We start from the raw sequence: 24,686 nt of genomic DNA on the forward strand, positions 1-24,686 counted from the left end.
ATTCCTCCCATGTGGATTTATGAGCTGATTGCCACTGCACCCCGTTGGAGGAGACGCTCGGTTGACCTAGTAGCAGTTGCAGGAGGCAGCTCCCAAAATTGGGGCAAGGATCAGTGGCCTCCAGAAAGAGTGGTGGCCCATTACGATCCGGCCTCATGGAATCGGGGAGAAAAAATCACAGGGGCAAGGGGGCCAATTTATAATTTAAACCGCATAATAAGACTCCAAGCGGTAGTAGAGATTGTCGCCAAGGCCACAGCCACAGCCCTCCGGTTAATCGCCACCCAATTAGATGAGACGCACACAGCAGTCCTTCAGCTCCGCTTAGGGCTGGACTTTCTCCTGGCGCGACAGGGCGGATTTTGTGTTGCGTTAAATTTGACAGGAGGGGCCTGTTGCTTTAACATCTCTGACCATGCTGAAGCTATTCGAAATTTGGCAGCAGAAATTGAAAAAGTGGCCCATGTCCCTGTCCCTACTTGGAACGGATGGGACATGTCCTGGTGGACTGATTGACTTCCAAACCTAGAGGACTTTTAACGATGTTACTAGGCCCATTGATAATTTTGCTTCTTTTCTGCTCCTGTGTACCTTGCTTCTTGCAATGCTTGCAAAATATGATGCATAAAATGGTGTCACGAATGGTTCGGCCCCAGATTATAGCACTAGCCCGAGAATATCATAGAATCATAGAGTTGGAAGAGACCACAAGGGCCATCGAGTCCAACCCCCTGCCAAGCAGGAAACACCATCAGAGCACTCCTGACATATGGTTGTCAAGCCTCTGCTTAAAGACCTCCAAAGTAGGAGACTCCACCACACTCCTTGGCAGCAAATTCCACTGTCAAACAGCTCTTACTGTCAGGAAGTTCTTCCGAATGTTTAGGTGGAATCTTCTTTCTTGTAGTTTGGATCCATTGCTCCGTGTCCGCTTCTCTGGAGCAGCAGAAAACAACCTTTCTCCCTCCTCTATGGGACATCCTTTTATATATTTGAACATGGCTATCATATCCCCCCTTAACCTCCTCTTCTCCAGGCTAAACATGCCCAGCTCCCTTAGCCGTTCCTCATAAGGCATCGTTTCCAGGCCTTTGACCATTTTGGTTGCCCTCCTCTGGACACGTTCCAGTTTGTCAGTGTCCTTCTTGAACGGTGGTGCCCAGAACTGGACACAGTACTCCAGGTGAGGTCTGACCAGAGCAGAATACAGTGGCACTATTACTTCCCTTGATCTAGATGCTATACTCCTATTGATGCAGCCCAGAATTGCATTGGCTTTTTTAGCTGCCGCGTCACACTGTTGGCTCATGTCAAGTTTGTGGTCAACCAAGACTCCTAGATCCTTTTCACATGTACTACTCTCAAGCCAGGTGTCACCCATCTTGTATTTGTGCCTCTCATTTTTTTTGCCCAAGTGCAATACTTTCCATTTCTCCCTGTTAAAATTCATCTTGTTTGTTTTGGCCCAGTTCTCTAATCTGTCAAGGTCGTTTTGAAGTGTGATCCTGTCCTCTGGGATGTTAGCCACCCCTCCCAGTTTGGTGTCATCTGCAAATTTGATCAGGATGCCCTTGAGTCCATCATCCAAGTCGTTGATAAAGATGTTGAATAAGACCGGGCCCAAGACAGAACCCTGTGGCACCCCACTAGTCACTCTTCTCCAGGATGAAGAGGAACCATTGATGAGCACTCTTTGGGATCGGTCAGTCAGCCAGTTACAAATCCACTGAGTGGTAGCATAGTCAAGACCGCATTTTACCAGCTTCTTTACAAGAATATCATGGGGCACCTTGTCAAATGTCTTGCTGAAATCAAGGTAGGCTACATCCACTGCGTTCCCTTCATCTACCAGGCTTGTAATTCTGTCCAAAAATGAGATCAGGTTAGTCTGACATTACTTATTTTTCAGAAATCCATGCTGACAGAAAATGTGTAGTAAAAATTCGAATCATGGATTGGAGTAAGGACTTATAATGACTGGAGTCAGGGAGGAGATGCAGAAGAAAAATTGTAACCTAAGGGTCCACAAAGGGGGGGGGGAGTCAAAGGAAATATGTTTGTATTTTGATTCTTTGTAAAATTGAAAATGAAAAAGAGGAACCTTTGGCCCAGCATGGGCTCGAACCCACGACCTTGAGATTAAGAGTTTCCTGCCATATCCTCCAAGTGTCTTGGTTTTCCAGGGACAGTCCCAGAATTTCGAAGGCCCTCCAGGCTTCTGATGTTTATTTGTGTATTTTAATTCTGGGTGTTCATGTTTTCATTGGATTGTTTTGATTTTTTGATATATATTTTTGTAAACCAGTGTTTTACCTTCTGTGGCTAATGTGCCATTAGATTGTAAACTACCGCATTTTTCTCCCTATAAGACGCACATTTTCCCCTCCAAAAATGAAGGGGAAATGTGTGTGCGTCCTATGGGGCGAATGCAGGCTTTCGCTGAAGCCTGGAGAGAGGCATCGGTGCGCACCGACCCCTCTCACTCTCCAGGCTTCAGGAAGCTGTGCGCAAGCCTTGCAAGCCCGGCGGGAGTTCCTGCGAGCTCGCAAGGCTTGCGGATAGCAGCCTGTTCCGGGGGCTGGGGTCGGGAGAAGCTCGGGCTTATATTTTTTTCATTCATTTCCCAAAAAACCCCCGAGGTGCGTCCTATGGGCCAGTGCTCCCTATAGGGCGAAAAATACGGTACGTCTTATACAACCAAAAATAATACTGGGCTCCGATACATCAGTATAGAAAGGGATGATCTACAAGGACGTCTTGCTGGAGGTGCCAAAATGAGAATGCCTCTTTGAAGCGTCTGCTTATGCAATGTCTGATGCTTACAGATTTCTGGAGGAAAGTATTTGGATATATACCAGTAAATGCTAATTTGTAGAGAGGCTGCCCTGCCCTGAGGCAGGAAGCAATGTCGTTGCCAGGAAAAAGGTTTGCGTAATTTCTACCTCTGCCCCCGCCAGGCTCAGGTCAGCTTGGACTTCACTGCCCTGCCTGGCAGGAGACGGAGGAGGCAACCTTTGAACAGCACCCAACACCCCCACCCACAGGGTGCTTCAGAAACCTTGGTGTGTTTCTTCCAGGGGCACCTAAAGGCCATCAGGAGGAGCTGCGCTTGATTCCTTTGAAAGGAAGGCAGCTGCAGCTGCGGATCCTCAGAGCACTCTTCACCTGCTCAGAGGCACTCTTTCTTCCCTAGAGCTACAGTGCCACCAAAGCTGCGATTCCTGCCTTGCAAGGGGTTGGGCTGGATGACCCCTGGGGTTGGGCTGGATGACCCCTGAGGGTCCCTTCCAACTTTACCGCTTTATGGTTCTACCAGAATTCCCACTGTTTTTGAAATAAATCTGTTGTTTTGAAAACGGTTCTTCCCTGCTTTTTATGGCATTTTATGCTGCTCTGACCCTGGCTTTGGCTGGGGAGGGCGGGATATAAATAAAATTTGATGATGATGATAATGATTATCTCCTAGAGCGCAGCTTCCTCCATTCTTCGTGGTTTGGAGAAGGGAGGCAGGCAGATGGGGCAATCGATCCTGGCACCCCAACCTTTGTCTTGTGGGCCAAGAGGGCGGGGCGGCCCTGGGATGAGGGCCAAGGGGAAGGAGCCGAGGGCCAGCAATGGAGGTGCCAGGCAGGGCTGGGAGTCAAAAGAAAAGAATCTGAAGGTCCTCTGGGCACGCCCAGTTTGGGAGCCACGGGGCTTGACCTTTTTAAGGTCAGGAATGAAATGACACACCTTGTCTCCTTTCGGAGGAGGAGAGCTCAGCCAGGTCCCCATTGCCTCACCTGAGTGCCAGCAGCATCCTTACTGCCAACTCACCTGGCTACCAAAGAGCAGGTGGCAGAGAGAGACTTGTGCATTGCAGCCACGGACAGGACATCTTCTCCTGGACAAGTGAGCCTCTTTCCTCCTCCTCCTCCTGCCCCACATGCTGCCCCTTTCCTGAGGGCACGGCTGAAGGGGAGCAGCTGGGCTTTGGGATGCAGGTCAGAGGCCACCTGTGCTGAACACACCTGCGCCTTCTCCCTTCTGCCAAGGCAGGGGCTCCTCCTGGCTGGAGTCCTGCTGCAGATTCCCCCCCCCACAACCCCCCCCCGTGGATTTTCTCCCCAGGATCTCTTCCTGAGACCCAGGGTCAGAAGATGGCTCTGAAGAAACACCTGGAGGCTCTTAGCGTCTTCCAGTGGGTCCTCACCTACCTCTTCTTTGGTAAGTTGGGAACTGGGGTGCTCAGGGAAGAGGGGCAGCTTGGCCTCCTCCTCTTCCTGGGGCCATGGCCCTTGGGGGGTCCTCTGGCAGGCCAGGCCCCTGTAAGAAACGTAAATCTGCCCGTATTTCCTTATGGGGGACACAAGACCCCTTATGGAGTCCTTTGCAGGTTCTCCATCGGTCGGAGAAAAGAACAGAGGCCAAGCAGAGAATATTGAGAAGCAAAGGAGCTCGTAAGCCTGATCTTTCTTGAACTGTTGCAACAGGGTGCCCCCTTCATACGCAGGAGAAGGAGGAGGACCCAGAACCCAGGTGTGGCCCCCCTTATATAGACATTTTAGATTGCCAGCCCTGGAGTCCAAGTCCACCCCCAGAAACATCACACCTACATCACAGAAAGAGCGGTCTACAGCAGAAATCTGAGTGCGTTGTTTACCTCCTGTCTGGCAGGTTACCTGTTAATGCTCACTTGATTGGATTACCTGGGGAGCCTGGCCAGTCTTTTGTAATGACAAATACTTAGTTCCTGAGCCAGGTCACAGGCTCACCCTATTCATACACAGACATACCCTTAAGACGGGATTTGTGAAGGAAAAGACAACGGGGAGGCTTTTCTATTTTCCTTCAACCTTGCAGAGAAATCGTTTGGTCAGTTTGGGGGTCAAAATGGTTTCCAGTCCGGGCTGTTTTCCTGTGCAGCTTCAGACATGTGGTTTATATATTTATGTACGTGTTTCCTTGGTACATTTATGATGCTGCACCCCCCTGCAATCCCTACACAGATCTGGCTGGCACAGGGCACAAAACCACAGCTCGCCCCTATACACGAAGCCAAGCCAGAGCACAACTAAGTGCAGTACAGCCATCTTCTCAGAAAAACTCTTCACAAGCTCAAGAGGTCAAGACACGAAAGCTTTAGCAACTAATCCACACCTAATGACCCTCCTAAGTGGTACTCAGAATATCACTCAAGAAATCACTCAAGATATCCCTCAAGTAATTAATGAACAAAAGAAGAAAAGGCACAATAACCTGGGAACTTCCTCTCTGCCCAGAACGTTGGAGGCTATACACCACACCCCCTCAACAGTATTTATAGGAACTCAAACACTGAGATCCTGCTCTGTTCTAGTAACAAGAAGCCGAAAGCACCAGCCTGAAGATGACGAGTGAGACCTCGTCGAAACGTCGCCTAGACACCCCAACTCTTACACGGGAAGATACCCGAAGACACCAAAACCTGCATTCCTGTACCCGTGAAAATCTACGAAAGCATATATATATATATATATATATATATATATATATATATATATATATATATATATATATGCTTTCGTATAAAATTTTTTTATTTCACCCCCTCCCCCAAAAGCCAAACCCCCTCTTCTTTTCAAAGCAGCTTTTGGCCAGGTGAGTCTGGACTAGGGAGTCAGCACCGCAGGGGGTTGGGCTAGATGACCCTGGGGTGCCCCTTCCAACCTAAAATGTTCTTCTGGGTTTAGGGGGGCTTCAGATCACATCCTTGGGGGTCCCGTAAAATCGGGGTTGTGGTCCCAGGCAGGGCCTCTGAATCCCAGCGCTGCTTGTGGGTAGTGTTGGGCGATATATTGATATATAATCCACAACCAGTTTGAAGTCCACATTGTGATATTGGTTTCATTTTTTTAAAAAAAAATTATTTGGTTTGTCAAATCAGAATTTTGCAATCACATGTGCAGCATGTAACATAAAAACAAGATTCCACAGAACCTCCTTCCCTCCCCCCCCCCAGGTGCCTTCTTCTCCGTTCTCCTGGTCTACCTGCTCTTCACCTCCTACTGGCCTATCAGCGTTCTGTATTTCGCCTGGTGGATCTTTGACTGGGATACGCCAGAGAGAGGTGAGTTCGATTCCCCCCAACCAGGGCCGGATTGGGGTTTCATGAGGCCCTAAGCTACTGAAGGTGATGGGGCCCTTTATATGTCCAGCTGTCCTTTGTCCACAACAAATGATCACTGTTTTTTGAATTAAATATATGCTATATGGTAATTGATGGACCTAATAAGTATCTAAAGCCATGCAAGCAGTCCATGCAGATCGTAAGGTAAAGGGACCCCTGACCATTAGGTCCAGTCGCAGATGACTCTGGGGTTGTGGCGCTCATCTCACTTTATTGGCCGAGGGAGCCGGCGTACAGCTTCCGGGTCATGTGACCAGCATGACTAAGACGCTTCTGGTGAACCAGAGCAGCGCACGGAAACGCCGCTTACCTTCCCGCCGGAGTGGTACCTATTTATCTACTTGCACTTTGATGTGCTTTCAAACTGCTAGGTTGGCAGGAGCAGGGACTGAGCAACGGGAGCTCACCCCGTCACGGGGATTTGAACCGCCGACCTTCTGATCAGCAAGTCCTAGGCTCAGTGGTTTAACCCCCCAGCGCCACCCGCGTCCCAGATGCAGATCGTAGGTACCCTATATATAGAAATGAGCAAACCAGGGATAATTAAGGGAACAGGCTAGCAGGCGGGGCCCATGACTTACATCACAGGAGCTTACACAACACAAAACACTGTTCCTGTAGGTAGGGTTTATTTTATTTGTTTTTTATCTTGTATTTTGGATATGTGCATCCAGGTTTTTTTCCTTTAATTTTTTCGGTGCCCCCAAGGGAGTGGGGCCCTAAACTATAGCCTGTTTAGCTTATAGGTAAATCCGGCACTGCCCCCAACCCTACCTGGAGGTCAGGTGAAAGGCGCCTCTCCTTGTCTGAGAAGGGTGCTCTGCCCCACACCCAGACCCACACAATTGGAGCTGCTGCCTCGCCCTGCCCCTCTTCTTCCAGCTCACCCCCTTCCCCTGGGGCAGCTTAAAGGTAAAGGTAAAGGTACCCCTGCCCGAACGGGCCAGTCTTGACAGACTGGGGTTTGTGCGCCCATCTCACTCAAGAGGCCGGGGGCCAGCGCTGTCCGGAGACACTTCCGGGTCACGTGGCCAGCATGACAAAGCTGCATCTGGCGAGCCAGCGCAGCATACGGAACGCCGTTTACCTTCCCGCTGGTAAGCGGTACCTATTTATCTACTTGCACTCGGGGGTGCTTTCGAACTGCTAGGTTGGCAGGCGCTGGGACCGAGAGGCGGGAGCGCACCCCGCCGCGGGGATTCGAACCGCCGACCTTTCGATCGGCAAGCCCTAGGCGCTGAGGCTTTTACCCACAGCGCCACCCACGTCCCAGCTTGCAACCATCCTAAACCTGTTTTCCTCACTGCTATTTACTATTATCTATTTTCCAAGACAGCCTCCGATATATGACACAATGGCAGAAGGTATTTCATTTCTCTCTCTCTCTCTCTCTGTATGGAGGGCAGAAAAATCAGCTGCATTTATTTATGTATTTATCATTATTTATTAAATTTTGCTATAAAAACACACACAAAATCCTGTAATTGACATGAATCAAAAGAACCCTCCCCAAAATATAACATGGAATCAGAGTTGGAAGGGACCCCAAGCATCATCTTGCTCCTCATTGTTGATTGATTGATTGATTGATTATAATTTTATTTATACCCTGCCCATCTGGCTGGGCTGCACCAGCCACTCTGGGCGGCTTCCAACACACACACGTAACAATAATAAAACATCAAGTATTAATAGTAACAATCAGATCCTACATAAAAAGTCACAATAACTTTAAAATAACTTACACCAAGTAAAGCAATATGCAATAATCCATTAGAATCTAATAATATACGCTAAAATTAAACACCAGCAAGTCATAATTAAATGAATTTTTAAGCAGAGGTTGGGTGGTAATCCGCCAGGGATTCCTCAGTTGTGATTCCTGCGTTGCAGGGGGTTGGGCTGGATGACCCCTGGGGGTCCCCTTCCAACCCCACAGTTCTCTGACTCCGTCCCCTGCCTGAACCCTTGTCTTCGCAGGTGGGCGCCGCAGCGACTGGGTGAGGCGCTCCAGAATCTGTGAGTTCCACCGGGATTATTTCCCCATCAAGGTATGAGAAGGGGGCTGGCAGGGCTCCTGAAGGATGCCCGGGGTCTCTGGAACCCCTGGAGACCAGATCACGGACAAGGAGGAGGCGGCGGCCGTCAAAGGCTGCTGGCCTCTGAATGTGACATTCAGGTGGGGGTCCAAATGCCAAAGGACTTGCCCCTCTTGCCTTGCAGCTGGTGAAGACGGCCGAGCTGCCCCCGACGCGGAACTACGTCCTGGGCTCCCACCCCCACGGGATCCTCTGCGCGGGGGCCTATTCTGCCTTCTGCACCGAGGCCACGGGCTTTTCCCGCACCTTCCCTGGCCTCCGCCCCAGCCTGACCGCCCTCGCAGGACTGTTCCGCATACCCGTCTATCGGGAGTACATGATGAGCTCAGGTGAGGCCAATGGGGCGAGGAATGGTGGGAGTGGGGAAGTGGGGTGGCCCCTCCCCTAAGGACCATCTTCAAGAACCCTGCCTGGCCCATCCAATGGGAGGAACCACCCCAGTCTCAGGAATGCCCTCCCAGAACCCCTCAGAATAGAATTCCCCAGCAAGAATGTTTGTTTTTCCTCCCATTCTTCGCTCCTGTGCAAATGAAAAGGGGCGTTTGTTTGTGCAAATGATGATGGTGATGATGATGATAATTATTATTTATACCCCGCCCATCTGGCTGAGTTCTCCCAGCCACTCTGGGTGGCTTCCAACAGAATATTAAACACACGATAAAACACCAAACATTAAAAACTTCCCTAAACGGGGCACCCTTCAGATGTCTCCTAAAAGTCAGATACCGTAGATTCTGGCATATAAGATGACTTTTTAATCCTGGAAAATTCCCCCAAAAGTCACAGGTCGTCTTATACGCTGGGTATGGGTTCACTGCGCAGCGGCAGCGAATGGCAGGCTCTACGCCGGGAGGAAGCTGCCTAGCAATGCTAAGCTCGCTTTGCTGGGCGGCTTCCTCCTGGTGTGGAGCATGCCACCCATTGTTGCTGCCCAGCAAAGCTGCCGCGTATAAGACTGGGCCTATAAGTCAACCCCCCGAATTGGCAGCTGCCCAGTCGCGTAATACACCGTAATCTACGGTAATTGTTTTTCTCTTTGACATCTGATGGGAGGTCGTTCCACAGGGCGGGCACCACTACTGAGAAGGCCCTCTGCCCTGTAGCTTCACTTCTCGCAGGGTGGGAACCGCCAGAAGGCCCTTGGAGCTGGACCTCTGTGTCCAGGCTGAATGATGGGGGTGGAGACGCTCCTTCAGGTCTACTGGGCCGAGGCCGTTTAGGGCTTTCAAGGTCAGCACCAACACTTTGAATTGTGCTCAGAAACGTCCTGAGAGCCAATGTAGGTCTTTCAGGACCAGTGTTACATGGTCTCCCAGTCACCAGTCTAGCTGCTGCATTTTGCATTAGTTGTAGTTTCCGGGTTACCTTCAAAGGTAGCCCCACGTAGAGCGCATGGCAGTAGTCCAAGCGGGAGACAACCAGAGCATGCACCACTCTGGCCAGACAGTCTGCAGGCAGGGAGGGTCTCAGCTGGTGTACGACATGGAGCTGATAGAAAGCCGCCCTGGACACAGAATTGACCTGTGCCTCCAGGGACAGCTGTGAGTCCAAAATGACTCCCAGGCTGCGCATCTGGTCCTTCAGGGGTACAGTTGCCCCATTCAGGACCAGGGAGTCCCCCACACCTGCCCGCCCCCTTTGCCCCCCCAAACAATACTTCTATCTTGTCAGGATTCAACCTCAATCTGATAGCCACCGTCTCTCCTCCAACCACTTCTAGACACGCTGATCCTTTGCCAGCGACTCTTGTGCTTTAATAGACTCACGTAATTTCAGAGTTGGAGGAGAATCGCGAGGGTCCTCTAGTCCAACCCTCTGCAAAGCAGGGAACCCCAGGAAATGTTTCACACCCACAAGCACCTTTGCTTTCTCCCACTTCCAGGGATGGTACCAGTCAACAAAAGGTCCCTGGACTTCCTCCTGAGTGGCCCCCCTGGGCACGCGGTGGTCATTGTGGTGGGGGGCGCGTCCGAGTCGCTGGACAGCGCCCCCGGAGAGCAGCGCGTCCACCTTCAGGGGAGGAAGGGCTTCGTGCGCCTGGCACTGCAACACGGGTAGGGTCACCGAGGGGACAAAGGGATGTCGGGGGGGGGATTGGGTGCAGATCAGCAATATCTCGGGCCTCGTGAGCATGGCAGTGCTTCCTGGTGGATTTTGCCCCAATGAAGCAATTGCGAGAACGGAAGGTCCCTGCCCTTCCTTGCTCTATAATTTCTCATTACATTTTTCTTATGTTTTCACAATAACCTTCCTTACAAAAAATTCCACTGTTCCATAAGTGGACTTTCCACCTACACAGTGTTTTTACTCAAAGCTACAGTGCTGTATCTTAATCTATTACAAAAAAATTAGTACAATTATTTTGTCATTTTTATTCTGCTGCTTTTATCTCGAATCCTGTCCGCAATTTCATTTGACTGTAATGTTTTTTAAGTAATCCACAAACGGCCTCCATCCTTCTGTAAAAAGTTAATCATTCTGATCTCTTAATTTTGCTGTGAGCTTTGCTATTTCTGCCTAGTCCATTTCCTTCAAAGGCCACTCCTCCTTCGTTGGGACCTTCGCTTTTTCCCAATTAAGTTTTCTCTTAATGTATAACAGGCCGTGAATTCCATATGCTAAGGTCCCTGCCTTCCCACAGCCTAGCCTACCTCAAAGGTTCTTGGTTGGATTAAATGCTCTCCCTGACCCGACATTCCTTCTGTGAGTTATGATCCGTAATCTGTTCTGTTGAACGTCTGTTTCGACTGCAAACAGGTGAAGTTCTTTGGCGTCCAGCACTCTTCCGAAAAATCAGCTCACATAACAAAGCATAAAATCCCATATTTGAACACCCCTCCGGTGACAGGACGTAACTTCCCGAGCTATTAACCCTATAAGCTCTGGGTCTCCTCACCCCCCTCCCTCTCGTCCTGTACCACTGGGGTGAATGTAAGTACTACCACTTACCCCAAACACAACCCTTCACAGAACTCCCTGTGTCTTTGGACGCTCAAAGGTTTAGTGAACCCATCTGCCAGATTCTTCTGGCTCAGACAGTATTTCAGATTTACTAAGCCTGTCTGGACACTCTGACATACATTTTGGAAACGTATGTCTAAATGTTTAGTTCTGGACTTGAACTGTCCAGACTCTGCCAACGTCAAACAGGGTTGATTGTCTTCCCAAACGGTGATGGGCAAGCAACACTCCCCACAGATCTCTTGGACCAAACACTTGTAGAACTCCAGTTCCCGACAAAGCTCTGACAACGCACTGAATTCAGCTTCTGTAGAGGAAAGCGCAATGAGACTTTGCTTTCAGGACTTCCACCCAACTAGAGATTCTCCAAACTTCACTACCAACCCAGACACTGATTTCCTGTCCCCAAGATTTGCCCAATCACTGTCAGTCCAGCATGTGAGCAGTGTGTCACCCTCAGCTGACAATTTAAGGCAGAAACCTTTGGTATCCTGCAGATACCGCAGCACTCTCTTTATGCCATTCCAGGCAGTCACGCTTGGCTTTGTAGCTTCCCTGCTGAGCAGATTTGTAGCAAACGCTATGTCTGGTCTGCTCCATTGGGAAAGATACAACAAACTCCCTAGAGCTGACTGAAGGATCTCAGCGTTTTCGAACTCAGAACATTCCCCGAGCTGACTGTCTTTCACATAGCTCATTTCCATGGGTGTTCTGATCCCTGCACACTCAGCCATCCTGAACTTCTCAAGCAACTGCTCAATCTCGCTTTTCTGACTGAGCAAGAAACTGCCATCCTCGGTTCTATCTATCTGGACACCTAGGTTCACCTTTAATGGTCCTAGGTTCTTGAGTTTAAAATGCTTTCTAAGCTCTTTGGCAAAACCTTGCACCTGTTACCTGTCTTAGCCACATGTATGATGTCATCAACAAAGACCAACACTGTCTCTCTCCTGACCCCTTCAGGTTGTTGTTGTTTAGTCGTGTCCGACTCTTCGTGACCCCATGGACCAGAGAACACCAGGCACTCCTGTCTTCCACTGCCTCCCACATTTTGCTCAGACTCATGTTTGTCGCTTCAAGAACACTGTCCCACCATCTTGTCCTCTGTCGTCCCCTTCTCCTTGTGCCCTCAACCTTTCCCAACATCAGGGTCTTTTCCAGGGAGTCTTCTCTTCTCATGAAGTGGCCAAAGTCTTGGAGCCTCAGCTTCATGATCTGTCCTTCCAGTGAGCACTCAGGGCTAATGTCCTTCAGAATGGAGAGGTTTGATCTTCTTGCAGTCCATGGGACTCTCAAGAGTCTCCTCCAGCACCAGAATTCAAAGGCATCAATTCTTCGGCGATCAGCCTTCTTTATGGTCCAACTCTCACTTCCATACATCACTACTGGGAAAATCATAGCTTTAACTAAACGGACCTTTGTTGGCAAGGTGACGTCTCTGCTTTTTAAGATGCTGTCTAGGTTTGTTATTGCTTTTCTCCCAATACCCCTTCAGGTACAGGCAGCTATCTGCAAGACTCTTCCAGAAACTCATACTTTCCAAAGTTTCATTCAGACACAAATTCCAGTTTCTGGCCGATTGCTTGAGGCCATAGATGGATTTGTGTAACTTCAGCACTACATGTGGCTTATTGCCCTCAAACCCTGGAGGAGGTAGCATGTAGAGACTCGTCCTTCAGATCTGAGTTCAAATAAGCAACATCCACATCAAAATGATGTACCTGACAACCCCTCTGGGCAGCAACTGCTAGTAGCAAGCGCAGAGTTTCACTCCTAGAAGTTGGAGCATACACTTCAGTGTAATGCAGCCTTTTTCTCTGTGTGAAACCTCTAGCAACGAGCCTAGCTTTGTACTGTGGTGCTCCTGTTGCTATGGGTTTAATTCTGTAAACCCAATGACAGCTCACGGCCTGTTTACCTGCCGGCAGTGTTGTGGTGGAGAACACACCTAGAGACTTCATTGAGTTCAACTCGTTCTCCATTGCCTCATGCCATTTCCTGGCTTCTGCCTGAGGCAACTGTTGCACTTCCTCAAAACTCTCTGGTTCACATTGAGCCAAACCAACCCACACGCTAGTGACTGAGAACCTTTTGGGTGGCTTCCCTTTCGTAGCGCATGCAGAACGCCTTGGCACTACGTCAGATGCCCCCTCTCACCTTGAGGTACTGGGACCAGCACGTGTGTCCTTGTGCTCAGAAGACTCCCCCTCTGACTGACTGCATCTTTTGAACTTAGCTGGACTGGTAGGAGAAGTTGGTGCACTCCGAGGCTCTTGCTTAACAGCCTCTGGAGATGGCCATTCCTGCTCCTGCTCCTGGTCAGGGACCTGATCCTCAGCAGGTTCAGTTACTAACTCTCCCTCTTCAGCAGAGTCAAGCAAACTGAGAGAATGTCAGGATTCCCATGGATGACTGTGATAAAAATGAATGTATTGCCTAGAATGTTGTTTCTGTTTCAAACATTGCAAATTTTGGATAAAATGGAGTGCTTCAAGAAGTGGCAGAGAGATATTTCTAGATTTGTCTGGCAGGGCAAGAAGCCCAGAATAAAATTTAAAATACTAACAGATGCAAAGGAAAGAGGTGGATTTGCCCTGCCAGACCTTTTTGCTGGTTGAAAGAATGGCTGCTTCTTGAAAACACAGACATTTTGGATTTAGAAGGTTTTAATAATGTATTTCGATGGCATGCATATTTGTGGTACGATAAGGTCAAAGCACACAAAGCATTTAAGAATCATATTGGACGCATTCCTTGGGACTGTTTACGCAGGTGGGTCTCCGAGCCACAACGATAACGTCTCGTAGCAAAAGCCTTCACGGTGTCCTCTTTCACTGCCCCCCACTCTTGGAAACAGGACTGCCCGGGCCAGCATGCCCCTCTCTCTGCTGATGTTCCTCCTCATCACATAGGCGACCCAAGACAAACTGCAACGTTAGGTCGGCAAGGGGCATGGCTTCTAGAGTTAGGTACAAATTGTCATAACTCTTGTCTAGTGAGCTCAGAAGAATGTAAACTTTCAAATCTTCTGGAAAATTCACGTTTAACTGTCTCAGTTGGTTAAACACAGCCACCATTTTTGTCACATGTTCTCTGATGCTGTCCCCTGGACGTAGCCTCAGCTCAAACAAACTTCTGGCAACATTGATTTTGGCTCCTGCTGTGGTTCTGTGATGGACCCTCTCAAGAGTTTGCCACATCGCCTGGGCGGCTGACTCCATAACCTGTGAGTTATGAGCCATAACCTGTTTTGTTGAACGTCTGTTTCGACTGTGAACAGCTGAAGTGCTTTGGCATCCAGCACTCTTCCGATACGCCGCTCTGCTCCTCCTGGCTTCAGCAGAGCATAACAGATAGTGTGTGTATGTTTGTAGGGATCTGAGCCATGCAGAGAAACCCTTGTATGAAGCTCCTTCTAATCTAAGAAGCGATTTATTGTACAGCAGCAAAATAAATCAACGACCCGGGAGAGCGTGGTTACATGCTGTCTCTCCCTCTCTCAAAACAGAAAGTAAATTCTTCCTCCTCTTCCTCCTCGCAGGGCTGACCTGGTGCCCGTTTACACCTTTGGGGAGAATGACATTTACCGACAGATCTGCTTCCCTGAGGGCAGCTTTGTTCGCCGCCTCCAGCTCGGTTTCAAGCAGCTGATCGGCTTCGCCCCTTGCCTCTTCAGCGGGAGGGGCCTCTTCTCCAGCACCTCTTGGGGGCTCCTGCCCATGGCTGCCCCCCTCACGGTGGTGGGTAAGGACCCACAAGGCTCCTCGTTCCTTCCTTAGCCTTTGCCCTGCACCCCAAAATCCCCCCAACTCACCAACCTGATTGCAAAGAGCCATAAAGTCTTCAGCATCGTACAAAACAGCAGGTTCTGGTGCATCTCCCTTCCGCCCTCTCTTAGAACTGAATCGGAGACCTGTGGAGTTGAATGGGACCCCCCAGGGTCATCTAGTCCAACCCCTCTGCAATGAAGAAATAAAACGAGCCGCCTCATTTTATTGGGCTTGCTATGGAGGGAGCTGCCATTGTGTGCGTGCGTTCTCACACCCACCCACCCACCGACTTCCTTCTCCCCTTCCTTGGAGGTTTCGAAGCAGAGGTTGGTTGGCCATTAATCAAGGGGTTGGGCTAAATGACCCTTGGGGTCCCCTCCATTCCTGCACCTAAGCCACCCCTGAATCCCACGCCAGGGTGCAAAGCTGGGGAGGCCCTGGCTGCCATGGGGTGGGGGCGAGGGGCAGAGCAGACCCCTCCAAACCACCCCTCTTTCTCTCCCTCCTGCAGTGGGGAAGCCTATCCCGGTCCCGCTCCGCCCGCGCCCCACCGAGGAGGAGGTGAACAGCTTCCACGCTCTCTACATCGAGGCCCTGAAGGAGCTCTTTGACGCCCATAAAGAATCTTGCGGCGTCCTGGCCTCCCAGCAGCTCCTCATCACCTAGACTGAGGGACCCAGACTTGACCCGAAGCAGCATCGGGGGACACAAGGTTGTGATGGGGGTAGACACACGGGAGTCTTTGCCCCACCATCCCCATCTGTACACACTGATACAAAAGGGGGGCATGTCTTCTTCACCCTTCCGCTGGGCACCAGAGGGTCCGAGGCAATGACCTCAAGGGTACCTAGCCCCACATGGACCCCTCAGCCCCCACACCAACCCAGACTTGACCCGAAGCAGCCTCAGGGGACACAAGGTTGTGATGGGGGGGAGACACGTGGGAGACTTTGTTCCCCCCACCCCCGTCTGTATACACAGTTTCCAATAAAAGGCGCCGTGCCTGATGTCTGATCTTGGGTCCTTGGTGCCCGAACTCCCTCTTTGTGCCCGCCTGCAGAGCCCAAGGCTGGTTGTCTCATTCACACGTGCATTATTAACCCGAGGTTTGCAGAGCCTGGCAGCCAAAAAAGCTGGCCCTGGATCTGTGGTGCAGGTTTGAGGGGGCTGCCCACATGCCCCTCAGGTGAGTGGTCAGGAACTTGTCTGCCTGCAAGAGAAAAGATCATTCGGACATGCAGGCCCAGCTCTTACTCGGAAAATGGGGGCCCTGCTCTTATGGTCCAGGAAAAAAAGGGAGGGGAAGCAGGGCTTGGGGATCTGTTTGCCTGAGTGGCTAGAGGACCCTTCTCTGACTGCAGGAGCAACGCAGGACATGCCTGGGTTGGGTGGAGGCAGGGCGGGGGTGGTGGTGGTGCCAGGAGTCTCAGGACAAAAGGGATGGGAGAGAGGGCCACGGTTCAGCATTCCCCTTTGCCCACCCATTGTATGCACTCTGTGCATGCCCCGAGGCAACCCCCAGTTTGCACCCTGCTAAAGAATAGCTTTGGTTCCTTTTGGAATGGAAATCTGGGCATTGCTGCAGTGGACAAGTTATCCCCTGAGGTCCTCGTGCAGGTCAGAGAAGTAAATGCCAGCAAAAAGCGGCTGTTCAGCCCCATCGTCCTTTCGTGGTTGCCAAGGTGACTTGAAATCTGGGTATCCCTGGTTGCAGTGCGCCCCGTGAGGTCCTTACACCAGTCAGGATAAATCAAGAAACCGCACCGCACCCAGGTATAGGAAAGCAAGAAGCAGCTATTAAGCCTTGTCTTTATTGTTGCGATAAGATTTCAACCTCTAAGCCAGGAAAGAATAAGTCCCAAACAAAGGCGTGCAACTCCTTTTAGAAGTTACATTTCCCCCCTACAATTCATTTCAGAGAAGCTTAATTCAAACTTCATGCCCTGCCGTAAAACAGGTGAAGTGACAGACATTTGAGTCCATAACCTGTCAGCTGTCAGTCAAGGTGTCAGTGTATTGCCTGCCTTTTCCTCTCGGAGCAAATATTTTACATTCCTTTTGGCATTACAGTTATGTCAGCTCAGTTCTGCTCATCCAGTCTCTTGTGCCAATATTGTGAGTATACAGTATGATTTTCTGTCTTTCCCTTTATCAGGTGTTGCCCATTGACAGCTGAGAGGAAAAGGTCCGAGTTGATGCTCTTCTGCTTCTGGGATTATGGCCACCCCTGCTCTGCCCAGCACTGCAGCTCAGAAACACTTTATTTATGCTTTTGTATTTCTAGTTTTACCCTCCTGTACAAAATAAAACAGTTTGTTTGGATATTTACAGTGTTTTTTCCATTGCTTTCCATTCATATAATAGGGTTTTATTGACTTAATTGATGATTTCCACAAACCTCGGAAAGCTCAGTCGGTAGAGAACGACGTTAAATAAGTTGGAGTTCTTGTTATTAAATACACCAAGAAAAAAGCACACCAAGCTCTCTGGCCAATATAAGTTTCAGTAGTGGGAGGGGTCCCTACTCGCAAATCAATAGTCAATTCTAACAAAAACTAATCCATTCAAAAGTAAGTATTCTGACAAGGATTACAAACTCAAATAGAGATAACGAACTGAAACAAAGATTACAAACTCATAAGGATATGAGTTTTTTCTGAGTGCTGCGGTGTTTGTCCGCTATTTATGCAGCTCTTCTTATAAAGGCCATTGTCCATTAAGGGGATTAAAGTTTAAGGGGCTGCCAGCGCCGTTTCTGATTGGGTGGCTGTCAAACGGAGTGGCGCCTGATTGGTCAGTTTTCAGGTTACAAGGGAAATGGAGGTTTCTCGCCTTATTTTGGCATAATGTTGTGAATGCACCCGTCTATGTATTGTTGCAGGAATTTATGTATAGGTGTGTGTGGGGGGGTGTTTCCCCTCCAGCAGATATCGTGCACATGCAGCCCACTACCAAAATCAGCACCATCACTACTGTGACTTGTCCCCACAAAACACTTGGTCACAGTTTCTTCCTATCTGTTCAAAGGGCCTTTGCTGCACAATACCAAATGTAAGAATTCACTGATCAATGTATCTCTGTACTGGCTCACTGGGAAAACCTCATAAATTCCTATAGACCTTTGAGCTCAGCTCCTCAGCAGCCCCTCGGCCTGAGTGATAATCCCTGGCCTCCTGATACCTGAGTGCCAGACAGGTAGCCGTTCCAGAAATAACAGACCCAGATGAAGACAAAAGGGTGGGATGAACTTGGCTGGGAAACAGGGAAATGTAAAGATCTCTTTTGTTCCACTTGATGGGTGTTTGGTGGAGGGCAAGGGGAACCATGGGGCAGGGTCCAGGATGCTCAGATTCCTGCCACCAGACCTCCCCTTTCATGATGTATGAGTGATATAGTTTTTGAGGGTGTAACATGAGGATCAGCAGCTAATAAAAGTTTGGGTTCCCTTTTGTTGGGGGCTTCCATCTTGTTCCACCTGGTGGCAGGTGGGAGTCCTGCTGCGAGAGTCTTCAATCAAGACCAAGCCGACTGGCTGCTGTTTTGCTCTGTGATTCCTGGCTGGGGTCCTTGTTTTTTCCCCAAGGGAGCCCTCAGATTTCTCCGTTCACAATTTCTCACCGTGTGCCTTTGCAAAACATCCCCGCTCCCTCTCGAAAAGTGACGGGGTGGCCGTTGCTTCCCTGCCCCCCCCCCGTCCAGCCCAACCGACCCCGCCTCCTCGCGAGGCAACGCGGCCATTGCCGGCCTCTGCGCCCCCCCCCAAGACCACGCGAGACGAGGCCCGTTCTCGCGAGAGGAGGAGCTCCCTCAGGGGAAGGGAAACGGGGCGCGCAGCGGGGCCTGGACTTCTCACCGCCGGGCTTCTCTATTTCTCGTCCCTCGGCGTTACTGAGCCTCCGCCGACCGAGGCCTTCGAAGGAGGAGGCGCTTTCTTCCCCCTCAGCGGCGCCTTCAAAAGCCGGGACATACCATCTCCGCGGGGGGGGGAGGAAATCAAGCGCGGAGCCCGGGATTCTTCCGAGGGAGAGAGGAGCCGGCGGAGGCTGTGGGAATCCGGCTCCCTTCGCTCCCCCTCCAGGCCCGCGCCTCCCCTCGCCCTCCTGCTTCCCGCCTCACATATCAGCCCCATCTCTCCCTCCCCCCCCCCAGCCTGACTCACTTGGTTCGCTCCGCCGCTCTTCCCGCGCTTTTCTGCCCTCAGCGTCTCCCTCAACCGCCACTTAGAAAGGGTCGCCCTTCCGCTTCCGGCCGCTTCTTATAGGCCTCCGCTCCGGGCCGAACCATTGCTTGCTGGAGCGGGGGGAGAGAGAAAGAGAAGACCAGCCAGACCGCGCCATTCCTTGATTTCTTCAGGAACCCGTCGTAGCCCAGAGAGGCTTCCAAGGCCTGGCATAGATACCGAAGGCGCACCCGGGTCCCTTGTCGAAACAGGAGGACGTGGAATGTACCAACTGTTCTTCTCTCCCCCCTCCTCCCTCTTGGCGCTGTTCTCATTCAAAGGGTTGCTGGACCCTAGAGCTAGCAGGGCAGAGGAGCGCAGCAAGAGGCACGTGGAGATGCTGCGGGTTCATAGAATCATAGAATCCTAGAGTTGGAAGAGACCACAAGGGCCATCGAGTCCAACCCCCTGCCAAGCAGGAAACACCATCAGAGCACTCCTGACATATGGTTGTCAAGCCTCTGCTTAAAGACCTCCAAAGTAGGAGACTCCACCACACTCCTTGGCAGCAAATCCCACTGTCCAACAGCTCTTACTGTCAGGAAGTTCTTCCTAATGTTTAGGTGGAATCTTCTTTCTTGTAGTTTGGATCCATTGCTCCGTGTCCGCTTCTCTGGAGCAGCAGAAAACAACCTTTCTCCCTCCTCTATGTGACATCCTTTTATATCTTTGAACATGGCTATCATATCACCCCTTGACCTCCTCTTCTCCAGGCTAAACATGCCCAGCTCCCTTAGCCGTTCCTCATAAGGCATCGTTTCCAGGCCTTTGACCATTTTGGTTGCCCTCCTCTGGACACGTTCCAGTTTGTCGGTGTCCTTCTTGAATTGTGGTGCCCAGAACTGGACACAGTACTCCAGGTGAGGTCTGACCAGAGCAGAATACAGTGGCACTATTACTTCCCTTGATCTAGATGCTATACTCCTATTGATGCAGCCCAGAATTGCATTGGCTTTTTTAGCTGCCGCATCACACTGTTGGCTCATGTCAAGTTTGTGGTCAACCAAGACTCCTAGATCCTTTTCACATGTACTGCTCTCAAGCCAGGTGTCACCCATCTTGTATTTGTGCCTCTCATTTTTTTTTTTTGCCCAACTGCAATACTTTACATTTCTCCCTGTTAAAATTCATCTTGTTTGTTTTTGCCCAGTTCTCTAATCTGTCAAGGTAGTTTTGAAGTGTGATCCTGTTTGATTCCTCTCCCCCGCTGCACAACACATTGAAGGGTTAATGATCACATTTTTGTCATTTTCTGTTTATTTGGTGATTTCAGCAGATTCCCTGCGGGGGCCACAGAGGATGAAAGGCTTCAGTTCCTGCAGATGTGCATGCTCTGTTTTATTTTAAGATGCCGTGTAACGTTGGGTCAGGAAACACACCAAACTGTGCCTTGAGTTTCTGCAGCGCTGTTGCCTTTCTTTGCCATCCACCATCCTAAATCAAGAAAATGAAATAGCTTAGGTATAGACAAGACAAACAAGTTGCTATGTGATATTATAGAACTACTGGTTACACTGGATCTTGTGTAGTAGTAGTAGTAGTAGTAGTAATAATAATACTAATACAGTGGTGCCCCGCAAGACGAAATTAATTCGTTCCGCAATTTTTGTCGTCTAGCGAATTTTTCGTCTTGTGAAGCACGAAATCCCATAGGAATGCATTGAAAATCAATTAATGTGTTCCTATGGTCAAAAAAAGTCAAAACAAAGCCAAATTTGGTACAACAACAGTTTATTAACTGCTCTTTAAAGTCACACATACTGTAAAGAGCAGTTCAAAAATTGAAGGGAAAATAAATTAACTTTATAAACAAAACATGTCTTTGTTTTTAGACAAAGGAAACAAAGCCGCGAGACGTTTTCGTCTTGCGAAGCAAGCCCATAGGGAAATTTCGTCTTGCGAGGCAAATCGAAAATGGAAAAACCTTTCGTCTAGCGAGTTTTTTGTCTTGCGAGGCATTCGTCTTGCGAGGTACCACTGTAATACTAATAATAATAGTTTATTATTTGTACCCCGCTGATCTGGCTGGGCCTCCCCAGCCACTCTGGGCAGTCTCCAACAAAATATTAAAATACAATAATCTATTAAACATTAAAAGCTTCCCTAAGCAGGGCTGCCTTCAGATGTCTTCTAAAAATTAGGTAGCTGTTTTTTTCCTTGGCATCTGGTGGGAGGGCATTCCACAGGGCGGGCGCCACCACCGAGAAGGCCCTCTGCCTGGTTCCTGTAGCTTTGCTTCTTGCAATCAGGGAACCGCCAGAAGGCCCTCGAAGCTGGACCTCAGGGTCTGGGCTGGACGATGGGGGTCTACTGGGCCTTTCAGGCCGTTTAGGGCTTTAAAGGTCAGCACCAACACTTTGAATTGTGCTCGGAAACGTCCTGGGAGCCAATGGAGGTCTTTCAGGACCGGTGTTATGTGGTCTCCCAGTCACTAGTCCAGCTGCCGCTTTCTGCATTAGTTGTAGTTTCCGGGTCACCTTCAAAGGTAGCCCTACGTAGAGCGCATTGCAGTAGTCCAAGCAGGGAGGGTCTCATTCTGCGTCCCAGGTGGAGCTGGTTCTTGAGAATAAGCCCGATTACACATAAAGGGGGTCAGTTTGGCTTTAGGTCTTTAACTTAGCTCCTTTCCGGGTGTGTGGCAAAGGCCTCTGGGCATGCTGAGAGGTACTCTGCTTTTAAAAACCTTTCAATACATGCAGAGAGTGTTTTGCTCAAGGCCCTTCTCTTTCCCCAGCGAAATGCAGAGCTTGCTAGCAAAACTCCATAAAGGGAGCCCACTAACTGAATTCCTATATTAAATGCTCTAAGCTACTTTTTGGTATGAGTAATTGTTACGGAAATTACAGGGGGGGGCACATCTTTAGAGTTAAATATTAATAATATTATGCCTGAATGTATCCTTTCAACTTGACAGCTCAGGGAAGTTACCTAGCTTTAAAATAATATAAAATCATCTCCTTTCCCAGTTCCCCCCATTCCAAAGCTATTTTTCCCCTTGCAAAAGGACTCCAGGAAGTTCTCAGAGGTGACAATTGCTGGGCTCATTGTTAGCCAAAGGAAGCCAAATCTCATCACCTGACTCGCCTCAGGCTCCAGACATGCAAAGGAACTTCTATTGTACTTTTGGGTGGTGGGTACTTAAGACATATTTGTCTATGCTAATCTTATACCTGAGTCTTGCCCCGCCATGTCTGCTTATGCTATTCTTGTACCAAGGACTTGTCTGGGCATGTTTGCCAAGGTTAACCCTTGCCCTTTTGTGACATGTCAGTGATGTAGCAATGATGCTGTATGAACTGTATTCTGGCATGTGGCGGGAAAGTTTTAAAAGTCTTTGTCACCCCATCCTCGGGGTTCAAATTTGCTCTTTGAACCTTGATACGGAAAGGGGGGCATGCTTTTTCACCCCTCTACCGACCACCAGAAGATCTGGGGCGATGACCTCAAGGGCTCCCAATCCCACGGGGACCCCTCAGTCCCACACGGTTACACAAGCACCACACTCTACCCCAAGCCCCTTAAATGAAGTGCCTCTCCTACACCGATCCGCTATTACGGGCGAAATAAGCCCAAATTCTTATGCCTCTTTCCCGCTCTATCTTTACTATGGGGTGACCGTACGAAGCTGTATTCCCTATTCTTTCAATGGCTGCGTTCTATCCAATCAGATCCATGCATTCGCTTTGCAGAGCTAGCTCAGCGAGCTCCTGCCCGCCTCATTTAACCTCTTGACAAGCTGCTGACGGCTCCCCGCTGGGAGAACTGTGGAATCGAAACTTGTGAACTCATAAAAGTGTCAAATCTTGCTACAATGTATCTATTTTGTTTCCGACTTCAATCACCAATATCGAATGGACTAAAATCTTTAGAAATTTGTATAAAGGAATCATCCACGAAGATCAAACGGGTTTCCTTCCGCGAAGACAGATGAGAGACAATGTGAGAAATATAATAAATTTTTTGGAGTACCTGATAGCTAGCAATGAGAGAAGAGCAATGTTAATGTTTGTTGATGTGGAAAAGGCATTCGACAATATATCATGGGATTTTATGTTAAAAAATATGGAATATATGGAGATGGGGAATGAGTTCTTTAATGGAATAAGGGCAATATACATGGAACAAAGGGCAAAACTGTTAGTAAATAATGTGACAACAGAAGAAATTAAAATATCAAAGGGTACTAGACAGGGCTGCCCGCTCTCGCCATTGCTGTTCATTATGGTTCTGGAGATTCTTCTGAACTCAATTAGAGAAAATAAAAAGATAAGGGGGGTGATAGTAGGCCGCAATGAATATAAAGTTAGAGCCTTTGCGGACGATTTGGTTATAATGGTGGAGGAACCGACGGATAATGCAACCGAGGTGATAGAGGAAATTGAAAAATTTGGTGAGGTGGCCGGTTTTATGTTAAATAGGGGGAAGACAAAGATCTTAACAAAAAATATGGATCAAACAATGCGAGAGATATTACAACAACAAATAGGTATCGAAATTGTCAAAAAGGTTAAATACTTGGGCATATGGATAACAACTAAAAATATTGACCTATTTCAAAATAATTATGTACCGGTATGGCATGGAATTAAGAAAGACCTGGAGAGTTGGGGAAGGTTAAAACTATCCTTTTGGGGTAGAATAGCAATGATCAAAATGAACGTGTTGCCAAAGATGATATTCCTATTTCAGATGATCCCAGTATTAAGAGGAGTGAAGATCTTTAAGGAATGGCAAAGATTGATATCAAGATATATCTGGCAGGGCAAAAAACCAAGAATCAAATATAAACTGTTGACGGATGTAAAGGAAAGAGGAGGTTTTGCCCTGCCAGATCTGAAGTTATACTATGAGGCATCATGTCTTTGCTGGGTAAAAGAATGGATAAAACTGAAAGATACAAAACTATTGGACTTAGAGGGATTTGATAATAGATTCGGGTGGCACGTGTACCTATGGAAAGAGAAGAAAAAGGGTCACAAATCGTTTGAAAACCATATCTTCCGGAAATCGCTAATTGAAGTATGGGACAGATATAAAAACATATTAGAAAGGGGAGTTCCACATTGGTTCTCTCCAGTAGAGGCCATAGTAATTAAGAAAATTAATATGGGGAGTAATTGGATAACATACAGTGATTTGGTCATGAAAGAAGGGGACAAATGGAGAATAAAACCATATGAACAAGTAAAAGAATATGTTTACGATTGGCTGCAATATCTTCAGATAAGTGATATGTTCAAAAAGGAGATAAAAGAGAGAAGATATAATGAAAAAGATTCGAAATTTCAAACAGAAATTATTAATAACGATTACAAGACAATATCTAAAATGTACAAAATTCTATTGGAATGGGAAACGATGGACGAAGAGGTGAAAGAGGTAATGATTCACTGGGCCAGGGATCTGGGGTATAGTATAGAGTTAGAGGAATGGCAAAAAATATGGATTGAAAACTTGAACTTCACGGCATGTATCACGTTGAAAGAAAA

At 48.8% G+C, this 24,686-nt stretch overlaps 1 protein-coding gene and 1 long non-coding RNA gene across 4 annotated transcripts in view; one reads left to right on the forward strand and one right to left on the reverse strand.

Moving 5' to 3' along the window:
- Window positions 1-15,997, forward strand: part of LOC308572165 (2-acylglycerol O-acyltransferase 3-like) — a 50,523-nt gene extending 34,526 nt beyond the window's left edge. Inside the window, exons 1-8 of one of the 2 annotated variants that reach the window (XM_081168124.1) lie at window positions 3,714-3,891; window positions 4,111-4,206; window positions 5,981-6,088; window positions 8,129-8,199; window positions 8,372-8,576; window positions 10,130-10,301; window positions 14,750-14,952; window positions 15,490-15,997. In XM_081168124.1, the coding sequence (XP_081024250.1) occupies window positions 4,140-4,206; window positions 5,981-6,088; window positions 8,129-8,199; window positions 8,372-8,576; window positions 10,130-10,301; window positions 14,750-14,952; window positions 15,490-15,644 (981 nt within the window). In that variant the 5' untranslated portion in view covers window positions 3,714-3,891; window positions 4,111-4,139 and the 3' untranslated portion in view covers window positions 15,645-15,997. Of the gene's footprint in view, window positions 1-3,713; window positions 3,892-4,110; window positions 4,207-5,980; window positions 6,089-8,128; window positions 8,200-8,371; window positions 8,577-10,129; window positions 10,302-14,749; window positions 14,953-15,489 lie in introns of those variants that run through there. The other variant, XM_081168123.1, reaches the window with a different exon arrangement.
- Window positions 15,998-16,754: 757 nt separating this feature from the next.
- LOC308572290 lies at window positions 16,755-19,200 on the reverse strand. Of its 2 annotated transcripts, none has more exons than XR_014001662.1 (2): window positions 19,138-19,200; window positions 16,755-17,269 (listed from the first exon to the last, which is right to left on the reverse strand). It is a non-coding gene; the product is annotated as an uncharacterized lncRNA (long non-coding RNA). The 2 variants fall into 2 exon arrangements; XR_014001663.1 differs by having other exon boundaries at window positions 16,755-17,272; window positions 19,138-19,194.
- Window positions 19,201-24,686: the final 5,486 nt, after the last annotated feature.

The sequence above is a fragment of the Podarcis bocagei genome (genome assembly GCF_964188305.1).
Source record: "Podarcis bocagei genome assembly, chromosome: 13".
NCBI classification, from domain to species: domain Eukaryota; kingdom Metazoa; phylum Chordata; class Lepidosauria; order Squamata; family Lacertidae; genus Podarcis; species Podarcis bocagei.